The sequence below is a fragment of the Empidonax traillii genome, unplaced genomic scaffold, assembly GCF_003031625.1.
Source record: "Empidonax traillii isolate 1590-97213 ecotype Southwest subspecies unplaced genomic scaffold, ASM303162v1 scaffold910:size426884, whole genome shotgun sequence".
Classification (NCBI taxonomy): Eukaryota; Metazoa; Chordata; class Aves; order Passeriformes; family Tyrannidae; genus Empidonax; species Empidonax traillii.
In genome coordinates, this window is record NW_020956103.1 from 264,713 (window position 1) to 277,427 (window position 12,715).

Genomic DNA, 12,715 nt, shown 5'->3' on the forward strand with positions numbered 1-12,715 from the left:
CACACAGCCTGCTGCGTGATAGTTAGCCCAGCATCCATGGAGGACATGGGAGATGAAGAGAGAATAGGGCAAATAGCAAAAAGCAAGGATAACAAGCACTGAGGGCACTTCCAAGACAATTTTCAGTCAAGACCACTGAAAAAGTTCAACTGCATTCATTGGGTATTATCACTATAATGTCCAGAATTTATATTTCCAATACGCCCACACCATTAAAACCAGGACAGGTGAAGGCACGGAAATTTCATCAGTTTAACTCAAAACAGTTACATTAAATTTAAATTCAAACAGTACTTCAAGGAGGTTTATGCTCAGATATAACTTTTACCTTCCAGCCAGGCACTTTTGACCTTTCAGCAAATGAGGGCAGCACAACAGACACAAAAAAGAAAAAGAATCTGCAGAGATATGCTCACCACCCTAATGGTCTTGTGTTTTTCTGGAGTCTTGTAAGGCCTAGCAAACCTCCCCTTCAGACCTGGATTATTTGCTGTACAAAGAGCTTACATTCCAAAAGAACAGGTGGAGAGCTTGGGTTCCCCTCTCCCACCCACCCTGCAAAAAAAAAGCTCGGTGCAAGACAAAGACTGTATTTGTGCTTTGTTTTCTTCTGTTGTTTCTGTGTTTGTGTTTTTTTTTTTTACATTCACAGAGCAGAGAAGGAGAGGCATGATTGAAACAAATCTATCTCCTATATAAGAGATCTCCCAAACACTACTTTAAAGGTCCTTCCCAACCTATATGACTTTATGATTCAGTAATAATAGGTTTTTTGAAAAACACTCATTTTCCATGAGCACTGCAGGTATGTTTATCACTCACAGGCTTCAGAGTAATTCCTCTGTCACTGCCTAGGTATCTCTATTCCGAGAGGGATCCAGGATTTACGTGAGCCTTTGCCAGCAGAAGGTATTCCACTGCTGAACACTACAGCAGCACTAGATTGTCACAACCTGTATTCCCATCATTAAAAAAAAAAAAACAACTAAGAAGGGCTTTGTTGTACGACACATGGCAGGTACTCACTGTATTCTATCATCATGTGAATCACGTGGAAAGGGGCCCAACAGACTGCAAAGAGAAACACCACTGTCACCATCATAACAATTGCCCGCTTCTTCTTCCTGAAATTGCACCAAGACATTCCACACTGAGTCACTAAGCATCGACTGGCAGTTCACACCTCCCTCCTCAGCTTACAGCTGGAACTGCTCTGCTCTGATGGCTGCAGATGCAAACAAAAATGGCCAGTCTCTTCGCGAACGAAGAACCGGGGAAGGTCTTTCCACCTTCCAGCCTGCGCATTGGATTTTTTAGGTGAGACACAGTGTGCGCGGAACTGAGCCCACCCTTTAATCCTGAGGTTCATCTGCCGGGGCCAAACACGCTTGGACGGTGGCAGCGAGGTCCTCAGGACGTAGATGGATTGCCTTACGGGCTAACGAGCTCCATCTGCCCGGGGAGGGGCCCCGACCGGGAATCGAACCCGGATCTCTGCAGTGACAGTGCAGTGAATTTTCCCCTGGACCACCGGGGGCTCCCAGATGCAAACAAAACCCTCGAAGAATGCTCAGAAGCGCACAACTCCCTTGGGAAACAAAAAATGCAACGTCATATAAATCTGGTACATCAGTGAGCACCTTTTACTGCTCCCTTTTGGGAAAGCAGTGCACTTTGCAGCTGCAGCAAGGCATGACACATCTTGCATTTTAGGCACTTTAAACTCTATTAGAGCAGATGCAAATAATTCCAGTAGTAAGAGATGGGGGGGTTGGAACACATGAAATTCCATTAATTGCTCAAAAAACAAGAGTCTGGGAGCACTGATTATACCTGCAGGAGCTGATCACTCAGAGAATTTGGCAGAGTGAGTGCAGCTGCATTCAACTTTTGCTGGTAGGTAAAGTTCTAGAAAAAAAAAAGAAGAAACTCACTCCCTGCCTCAACTGTAATATCTTACAAAATCAGGGAATACATAACATTTTCCTTATGTAATAAGTGATCCAAGTGGATTTATAGATTCCAAGATGGATCTCTCACTTGAGCTAGAGGAGCAGCACTTCACTGGTAGCAATTACAGGTTCTTGGGCCACTGTGTGAAACTAAGCTGAGGAGTGGCCTGAAGAACGTGTCAAATTAACTCCTGTGAGACTGCACCCTCCGCCAGTGCTGATGTGCAAGTATCTGCCTCCTTAGGCACTTTGTTAGGCAAATATCCAAGGAATCATTTATCTCTAATCTGTGTGTCAGGATTCTCCTTGGGGTCAATACCTAAGGCTCAGTGAGCAGAACTGTTGGAGGTTTGTAGCACATCAGGCAGCAGATCAATTTGCCAAATGACGGGAAAAAAAACCATGAGGCCATATTAAAGGCAGCCCCTATTTAGTGCTAAATAGCAAAGCTGATAGCTATTGATTTTGGTGGCTTCTCACACAGAGCACTCCCACCTGGGCAGTCTCCCATAAACTCATCTGAGAACATGTGTAAATGCTTTGGAAACTCGATGTCAAGTTAAGATGTTGTTCAGAGTCTCAGAATTGTATAAAGAACTCTCCACAGAACACACAGAAATAATGTAGCAGAATTTTCCCCGAGTCATCTTCTAACTGAGGGCCTCCATCTTTTAAAAACAAGCATTTCACAAAGTATAAATATGCTGAGATTTAGTGAAAGGGCTTCACTCCCACGGTGTGGCTGCACTATACTTCCAAGAAAACAATCTGGTTAGATGGCCTTAAATTGGGTATCTGAGTGTCAAATAACTGGCTGGGTTTGAAAAACTGGTCTGTGCTTGTGGACTTCCCAACAGAGAAGGAAACACAGTTTTGGGGGTTTCTTTGCACTGGTTTTAAAGAATTTTCAGAGGGGGGAAAAAAAATCTTTCTAGAAGTCAAAGTTCCAAGTGTATTTTGCTTACAAACCTTGATATTTTGGACATTTCACTCCCGTGAATGGTTTGAAGAACCGAAGCGTCTCCCACTCGTTTCTTAATCCAGAGCTCGTAGCCAATTTTGGTGTACAAACAAAGCATCAGCATCAGTGGCAGAAGGAAGAGTATAACAAGAATAAAAGTCGTGTATATCTTCTGATAGATCGGACTGGCCCATTCTTCCAAGCAACAAACATACACTTTTTCATACAGAAAGTCATATTTAACCTGTAACAAGTGCAAAGAAGATGAGTCACTGAAGTGTTTACCCCAAGTGGGAAAACCAAGCACGTTCAAATATTCCTCACTCTTAACAGAACAATCACCACTCAAGAGACTTTTCAAAGTGGCAAAATTCTTCCAAACACTTTTCCACATCAAGTGTTGGGTCAACCCAAGCTGGCAAAAAAAAAAGGTTAGGACGTGCTCTGATTTGCATTTCAAAGGAGACCTGGCCTATGCATTTTACAGGTAAAGATGGTACAGAAACCTCAAATATTAGTCACTTAAATTGTTAACATTCCGACTCACAGGCAGCAGATTCTGCCGAGCCTATTTTTTTTAACCTCCAAAAATGTATGGTAACTCGTCAGCCATAATGAGTGGCTAATTAATTTGAAACTAAGCACGGCTTTTCCAGATCTTGGGGAACACTTTGCAATTCTGAAACAGTAATCTAAGTCCTACAGTGCTGTGTGCCAGTGCACTTACAAACCAAGAAGCCACAGTGAAAGTCACAGATGTAATTAGAGCTCTTTGACATAATTAGGCAGGGTAGACATGACTAGTCCCTATTTGTATTCCTTCTTCCACCGCATGCAAGTTCTAATCCTTAGCCTTTCCCATGCCAGCACACAAAACAAAAGCTCCACCTCTCTTATTCCCCTCTAATTTCATCAGAGTTGATTCAATTTCATTGCTAAAGGTACGAAAAGATGCAGTGTCAAAAAGGAAAATTCCCACGTCACCTACCATACCTCGAGCCGCTGCACGTGCCACATGGGTGAGCCGACAACAAGAGCCAGCAACCACACTACGCCTGTAAACAAATACAGCTTTGAATGCTTTTGTACAACGAGCAGGGTAGGTTTTGGTACCAACAAAGCTTCATCTTGGAGAAGTCAGGCAAGGTAGACAATTTTTCATAAAGAAAATCTGTTAACATCCAGAACATCTCTTTTGTTCTCGGCTTTCTGTTTCTCTACCTCCGACTATTGGTATTCAAGTGGAAAAGCCACTTAATTTGCTTGAGCAATAGGAGGACCATTTAGCTGTGACACTGCTTTAGCAGTGCTTGTACATTTTGAAACTTTCCTTAAAAAAAAAAAAAAAAAAAAAAAAAGAAAGGCTGTAAAGTTTTATCAGTCTTTGTTAAGGACATTTTTGATTACAGATGCTAAGTCTGTTGTGAGGCTTTTGGCTTGTTATTACTACACATAAAAGTACTATCCTTAAGCAATTTTTTAAATGTCACAACTTATTAACTGGTCCCGTGAGTGCCTTCCGTCATGCCCTCCACACTGAAGAATCTTTCTCTACATACGCGAATACTGGAGATGCTTAAAATCTTACCAAGCATCGTGAAAGCTCTTTTATTGGTGTACTGCCACTTCATTTTGAGTGGATGCACAATCCCCTGGTGTCTTTCCACAGCAATGCAGGTCATTGTAAGGATCTCAGTGACAATGGCAGTGGACTGAACAAACGGCACCATCTTGCAAGCGAAGGCCCCTGCAATGATCAGACAGTCAGGTATGCAACTGGTGCACTTCAGGAAACAGCTGCTGGTACTGAAACTCCATGGCTGGAAACAGCACACTAAGATTCTCAGATTTATTTTAACATCTAAACTGCTAAGTCACCTATTTAAGCTACTCATCAGTCATTCTTTGCTGGACACACTACATCTGCTAAAACCAAGAGTTCTAAGGACATATTCACTTGCCCTGTATCAGCTGGACATTTACTCCCATTTGGCTTCTGACCACACCTTCCATCATCTGTTTTCAAACATGCCGAGTTACAGGCATATTCATTACTTTTTATCTTGGCAGATGACTCTCCAGTTCTATGAAGCTTTAAAAGTTTACCTTTTCTGCTGTTGCAAATACATTCTTATGCTCTTTTAAATACCGCTCTATTTGCACACTTTGGCACTTAATGCATCATCCTGCCAAGTGAGATATACAGAGGAGTCCTCTAAGAGGCATAAGAGGAAAAATTCAGCCTCTTCATCATCTTCCTGTTCTCCCTCTTCCCTGATTAACACATTATGTTAATGACACTGTCCAAATCAAATGCAATTTCCTGCCTGCGTTTTCAAAGTTGCACAGGTTCCCATTGTATTTCTGTATCTTCAGGTTTTACTGCTGCTACAGCTTCCCAAAAGTACACATTCAATTCTTAACATATTAGTGACTCTCCATTCCTCACCCTCACGTCCTTACCATCTCAGAAGCTGGTATAAATTATTCTCTCAAGAATCTTATGTTAATGCCCTTCCCAATCTACTTGTCATTTACTCATTTTCTGACCCCAAGACAATTTTGTCTGTCCACGTTCTCACAGTTCCCTCACACTCTTACACTTCAATATCAGCTGTTTACTCCCCCAACAGTTGAGGTTATTTTCCTTATCTGATCATTAGCTATATCTTACTCACATAAAACCCATGAACTCAAAACAGCCAAAGGAATACCTGATGCAATGTCAAGTCAAGCTTTAGGATGCTACAGACACCTTAAGCAGATGTTAATGAAATGTTTAAGTTCCTATTTCACTAAAGAAAGGAGCTCAAGGTTGAGAGCTGGAGCAAAAAAAAAAACACAAAAAACCAACACAAAATAGAACACAAAATCCCAAACTTTCACCATATGCTATTTCAGTTTGAAAAAGGTAAGATTAAATAAAGTTAAGTCCACTTGAACTATAGTGCATTATAAGGACTTCCCTGTGATGCAGCGAAGTCCCAGCACTCCCAGGTATTCTTAGGAAGCAAAGAAGTATCCCCCTATTACTTTACTGAAGTAACAAAACAAGACAGTGACTTTCACTGAAGTAACATCAGTCTGGTGAAGTTTCCAGCTTGTGCCCAACTATTCAAGAGAATACCGGAGTTCAGAAGGCACTAACTCCCCAAGCTCCCAGATTTTCACTGCCTTTTACTGGTGTCCCCTCATTTTCTTCCCAATAACTCCACTGTCAAAGAGCACAGACCACCACCAAGTCTCTCTAAATCTCTCCTGAACTCCCAGGAGGAAAGGCTGCAAAACCCCCTATTTCAATATATATATATATACGCACTTTTACATATATAAAAGTAACTGTTAAAAAGGTAGCAAAAGGAAAAGTCTACATATCGCCTGCAGACTGACCTGACTGAGTTGCACAAGGAGTGACATTAGCACTTCCAGAAATGGGAAACAAAAGCATGGTTTTCAGTAGACACATCTGGCTGAAATACAACTCCTCTTAACTATGAAAGCTTTCACAATTTTATTTTAAAATATGTTTATTTATAAATATACACCAGTCATTCCAAACTGCTTAGATGATTACTAAAGGCTTCCTCCAAGTCTTTTAACACTAGTTTTCAAACTACAGACATTATCAGCTTTTGTACACATGGAAAAGGAAGTTTACTATTAAATAAGGTAACTATAAGAATGGCGTATCAAAGACACCTGTTAAACACACGTCAAGCTGGTTTTCACACTTTTCACATGTTTCTGGTTTTAACACAAAGTAACAGAAGATTTTAAAGGAATATGCTGGCTAACACCTTTTTTCTAACCAAGCTGGTAAAAATGTAGCTGTTGAGAACATTGCTTGGAGATTACATGGTTGAACAGATAGCATTATTCAAGTCTTTTTTCCATGCACTAACATGACTCTACATGTTGCAGTTATTTGTATCAGGTACTGTGCCCTTGCCATGATAAACTCATCTACAATAAATCAACTTTGGATTAAGAATAAAATGAAGCTCTGTATCTCCCAACCAATCTGAAAATAAAAATGGGTTTGCTTTCCTATCTGCCTGATAAAGGCACTAGAATTACTTTGCTATTTATTTCTTTTTAAGCAACCCATTCTTCAAAACATAATTTCAGATCCTACCTAAAGAGGACAATTTGTGGTAGAAAAATGTACAAACATAAAGAACAAAAACCCACTTCAGTGAGTTTCAGTCAGGATTATTCTAAGAGATCATCTTAGATCATCTCAAAATGCTTAATGAGATCATCTGAGATCGTCTCAAAATGCTTAATGCACTAGAGGCAGTACAGAAAAGTGTTGACTTTTGTGAATAATTTAAATAATAATACTTCAACTAATACCTTATCATGTATCAAAATGTTTAAGTTTCTACCAGGTAAGCAAACACTTTCAAGAGACTGTCAGTCAAGACAACACTGCAGCATTTAATACTGATCATTTCCCACTGGGAAAGGAAATGATTTGCAGCAGAACACTGGGAAAGGAAATAACTAATTGCTTTTCTTCTTCAAGAATCTGAGAGGTTCCCAAAAGTATTCCTCATGGCACTGCTAAAATTTGCATAGATTATTCAGCCAATGATTAGTTTTCCCTAATGATAACACATTCAGAAGACTGAAACATTTATATAAATGTTACTCCCTTTAAACGATGCTTCCAGCCTTCATTATAGGATGTTGTGCTTGTAACTGTGATTTATCCATTTCAACACCCATTTAAAAGATCAGTTTTCCTTTCATTAGGGTTACAAGGACAAGACCCTGAAACCATTCTCTGATAAAAGTCGTACAGACAACAAGTAGAACAAGTGTGGGTTTTTGACAGAGTTAAAGATCCAGATCTCGAGACAGACTCACTCACAGGGAGCAAAGCAGGACACGGCAAACACATCCCTGGTTCATCTGATGCAAGGCAGAGAATTACATGTACTTCCACTAAGAAACGGGACCTAATAACCACCCAATATGAAACACTAATCAATCTACCTGCACCCTAACACTTGCTCTATTTCTTCGCCTGATTAATACAATAGTAAATATTACACAGCAGTGTGTTTCCTACTTATGCTAATTACTGATCTGCACAACTTGCAGGAAGAAATTCCCTATGCTCAATACGCAAGTTTCCTTTTGTCAGCATTCTTTTGCTTTTAACCAAACACCCTGCCAGTACATTGTATACATAAAAAACCCAAGCCTGCTATTTTCTTTACTGAGGCATTCACATTCAGTGTATAACCCTTTCTCAAACCACCTTCATACAGAATTTTACTGCGGCCTCTACTCATAACAAGTACCCCATAACACATGATATCAGGACTTGGAGAAAGAAGGACAAGGTGAGTTTCACCAACACAGACAGAACTACAGAAATCACCCTGCTCTGAACAGAAGCAGATCAATCACAAGGCACAACCTCTTGCAGTGCAGAAGGCAAATGAGGGGTGTTGTTGTATCAAAGAACATTCCAGAAAATAGAGTGAAGAAGCTTCTAATGCTCCACTGAAAAATACTGAGGTATCCCATAATATCAGATACAAAAGGCCCAGTTTTTTCCATTGCTAAGATGCAGCTTTTACCCCTCAGAAAGGAATGTTTACGGGTTACAGCACAGGGAAGTTGTAAGCAAGGTAACACACTGCTTGACACAAGACATTTGGCACAGAGCAGAAAGCACCTTAAAAACTGCACTGGGTAAAAGATGCCACTTATTTTTCAACCAAACCTTTAGAGAAGAGGGAACTGTCATCTCAAGGAGCACCAGATATGACAGTTACCTACAGAATATCCACCCCTCTGAGCGGCAGCCAGAGGCCAGACAAGACACACGAGGGCATCTCAAGTGCTGTGTGTTCAGGAGTGCCTCAGATGACTCACCGCTCCCCAGGAGACAGGCAAAGTCACCCTCTGACACCTGTCTTGAGAATACATGTCCTACTTGATAAGACACAAAATCCACAAGAGAGATGGAGCATAGCACAAACTGTACTATAACCTCAAGTTCTGCCCTTGTCTTCTGCCAGGGCTATGCTATGACACAACACTGAAGTGACCCTCCAGTCTCCCCAGGCAGTTCTGTAAAGATGGCACTATTGCTCAGATAACTAAGCAGTGTCAGAAAATAAAGCAACTCTCATCATACTTGACCCAGAGACAAAAGCCCAAATTCATCTTTGACAGGGCTGCCCCACCAGTGTGACGAGACCACTACTGCTGCCTCCCACCCACGATCACACAAGGGTAAATCCTCAACTGCTCCAGTTTGCACCAAGACATACTATTGCTGAAAGCATCCTTTTGCTCTCACTCGAGTTCCCATTTTACCTCTCTTACCCGTAAATACGATGCCAGTGATCATTTATGCCAAAGCCACAATTTTCATTTTCTTCCACACTACAGAGAGATTAGCTGGCAGGATTTTCATTTAAAGTTCCCCTAGAAATTACAGTCATTTTAACTGCATAGTTTGGAAATTAAATCTTGTACTGCCACTACTACAGTCTCGCACAGCTACAGAGATTACTAAGAGATCAGAGAACCAAAACTAAGCCCAATTCACCTGATTTTAGTCAATATGCTGCTGCTTCCAGTTTGCTCCCTATATAGAGCTAAAAGGACTGTGTTTTAATGCTGCACAATAACCAGGCACAGTGAGGCACATACTCAGTTTTTTAACTGTAGGTGAAGTTAGGTTGCAAATAAATCAAGATATAAAGTGACTGACTGCTCAGAATCCCAAACATGTTTCTAGCATCAAGTGTCTCAGGACGCACCACCTTTTTCAGCAGGGATATATTACAAGTCAAATCTCCTTATTTTATAACTGAGCTGGAGCTTGCACTACTCAGCAGCGCTGCATTAAGGTGGATGAGAATAAGATTTTTGAGACTACAAAATGAAAGGCAGAAGGAAAGTTAAACCAGTAAAGCTAGCAAGGAAAAGACTCCTCCAGGACTGGCAGGCTCTGATTCGCAGTGTAACTCTAATCACCAGTCACGCTTCACAGTGTTAGACCTGGAATCAGATACCCTTGGGATACCATCAGTTCACGTCTCATTTTTACATCACACCCCCTGCCCCCAACAGTGAAAGATTAACACCTGTCAGTGATTTTACTTATTTATGTCCTCCCAGTACTGTGTTAATTTACCAGGAGCATAAAGGCTGCGCTCAGTGTCAAAGGGACCTATGGATTCACTTGGACTGAAGATGCTCTAGCACAGCAAAGAGAGAAGGCAAAAGTACAGTAAATCCCACAGAACAATGGATTTTAAGCTATTTGTTGCAACTATGCTACACACCTTTTACACTTAATACTGCTAGAGTTTTGGCAAGCATCCTTAGGAAGAGAAGGGGAATGTAAACCCATCTGTTTTCTCAATACTGTTCCACCTGCCTGTGCTCTAATCTGCTGTAATTTACCCAACATGGGGGCTTTATCCCACCCAGCTTCAGTTGATTCTGGTCAGATGTGTGGTCAAGCTGACAGACCGGAGCCTTCCTTAAGAGAGAGAAGAATCACACTTCTTATCTTTAGGGAAAGCTTCTTAATTCAGCCTCCTTCTCCCCTTTATGTGAGATCACTGGATGTCACCAGTAATTACTGTTGTGTTCCTCTGGGAGGAAGGAGAACTGGAACCACAATAGTCAAAAGTAAGGCACAGTAGTATAGCTGTCAATTTATCCCATGATTTTTATTAAAACATGCTAATTAGTTTTGGGGCTCTTAAAACAAAGTTTACCTCCTCCAAAGAAGTTCATAAGAAAACAGAACAGTTATCCTTATTAGCAGTAGCCCCAGAAGTGTTGTATTCATCATTTCTCCCGGAAAGTTCCTGTTTTTCAGACAAAAATAAAAACCATTCCTCACTGGGAAAGGTATCAGTGTGGTTTTACAGGCTCCTCTGACCTGCCAATTCCCAGTTCTAGTCTGTGGGAGGTACTGGAAGTAAATCTCCTGTAAATGTTCTAAAGGTAACCTTCACTGTCTCCCAACAAAAGGAGCACAGGAAGCCTTGCAAATTGAACCGCAAATGTATCGCTTTATCAACATCTTTTCTGCTCATGTTAAAAGATTCTGAAAAATATTTCAGTTTGTGGTTGTGCATGATGTTGGCTGCTACTTGCTGCAAAACTACCCCTTTTATTTTTCCAGTTACAATTGTCCAAAGTTCTTTTAAGCACAAGAAAAGGAAGATAAACACAACGTGCAGTCCTACTGCACTTTTGTCTGTTCTTTACTACTTTGGAAATAGGATGCATAGAAGAGAAAAAAAAACAAACACCGAACACCCTTCCCGGGCATCAGGGAAGCCTTGCCCAAAGGTCCTTCACATCAACAGGAATACAATATAGTTCTCAAAAAATAAGAATGAGAAAAAAAGTAATTATTTGAACAGAAGTTCTGCATGTTCTGTCATTTCCCTATTTCTCCAAGGACATTCTTTTTCCTCAGAAGAGACTATTGAGGTCTGTCTCCGAGCTGAGGACCTTAAGCTTAATAAAGACTAACATTTCACTTGCCAGGCAGATTTCAATACTTAGAAAAATAAAAAAGAGACAATATGGCAAGACTTCCTCGTTACCACCACAAAACGAACCGTTTGCCAAACACACACCGCAACTTTTAAGGAATACAAGAAGGAAAGCGCGCTGGGTTTACCATACCGTGAGGGAGGGAAGGAGAAGGGATCCCTCACAGGGGGGCGGGAATCAGACGGGATCCCTCACAGACGGCGGGAAGGAGAAGGGGTCCCTCACAGAGCACGGGAAGGAGAAGGGGTCCCTCACAGACGGCAGGAAGGAGAAGGGGTCCCTCATGGAAGCAGGGAAAGAGAAGGGGTCCCTCACACACGGCGGGAACTGTAGTCTCGGCGGCGGCGCTGCCACAAGCGCTGCCCCCTCATCGCCCTCCCCGCCGCCACCCCCCTGCAGCCCAGCCCGGCCCGGGACCGCCCGCCCCGACCCCGGCACCCACCGCCGAGCCAGTTGGAGGAGATGTTCTGCAGCATGGTGAAGGGGACGCAGAAGAAGGCGATGAGGAGGTCGCTGAGCGCCAGGGAGCAAATGAAGATGTTGGTGACGGTCCTCATAGCTTTGCTGCGGGTCACCACATAGAGCACCAGACAGTTGCCGAAGAGCGCCAGAGCGAAGATAAGTACGCAGATGAGGACGAAGGCCACCTTGGTGCGCCCCGGCAGCTCTGGGATGTACACCAGAGGCTGCAGGCCGTAGAGGGCGATGAACTGCTCCCGCGTCACGTTGTTGTCCCGCAGGAGCTGCGCGAACTGCTCCGGGGTGATGTTCAGGGACCGCATCGCGCCCGCTCGGGCACCGACGCCCTCCTCAGCCGCCTCAGCGCCGCCGCCCGCGCCTCGCCATCGCCGGACCACCGCCCTCCGGCGCTCAGCTGGCCCGGACCCGGCAGTGTGCAGCGGAGGTAGGGGCGCGCAGAGCCAGGACCAGCCCGAGGGCGATGGGGAGGCGGCGGCACCGCCGCGGCCACAAACTTCGAGCGGCGCCACCCGCGGCCATGGCCACGGCCAGGGCGGGCGGGCCGGGGAGGGGGAACGGCGGCCAATCAGCGCCGAGCGCGCGCCCGCCACGGCCCCGCCGCCGTGCAGCGGGAAGGGCGCGAGGCGGCTTCGCGCGCGAGGGAGCGCGCGGGGCCCCCCTCACAGAGCTGGGACCCCCTCACAGCGCAAACCCCTCACAGAGCTGGGCCCCCCTCACAGCGCTGGGACTCCCTCACAGAGCTGGGCCCCCCTCACAGCGCTGGGACCCCCTC

General features: G+C 43.5%; 1 protein-coding gene across 1 annotated transcript in view; it reads right to left on the reverse strand.

Moving 5' to 3' along the window:
• QRFPR (pyroglutamylated RFamide peptide receptor) overlaps positions 1-12,379 on the reverse strand; it is a 14,144-nt gene extending 1,765 nt beyond the window's left edge. Inside the window, exons 1-5 of the mRNA XM_027902784.1 lie at positions 11,906-12,379; positions 4,502-4,660; positions 3,907-3,968; positions 2,922-3,157; positions 1,027-1,124 (exon numbers count right to left, since the gene is read on the reverse strand). Coding sequence (XP_027758585.1) covers positions 1,027-1,124; positions 2,922-3,157; positions 3,907-3,968; positions 4,502-4,660; positions 11,906-12,245 — 895 coding nt within the window. The 5' untranslated portion in view covers positions 12,246-12,379. The remainder of the gene's footprint in view (positions 1-1,026; positions 1,125-2,921; positions 3,158-3,906; positions 3,969-4,501; positions 4,661-11,905) is intronic.
• Positions 12,380-12,715: the final 336 nt, after the last annotated feature.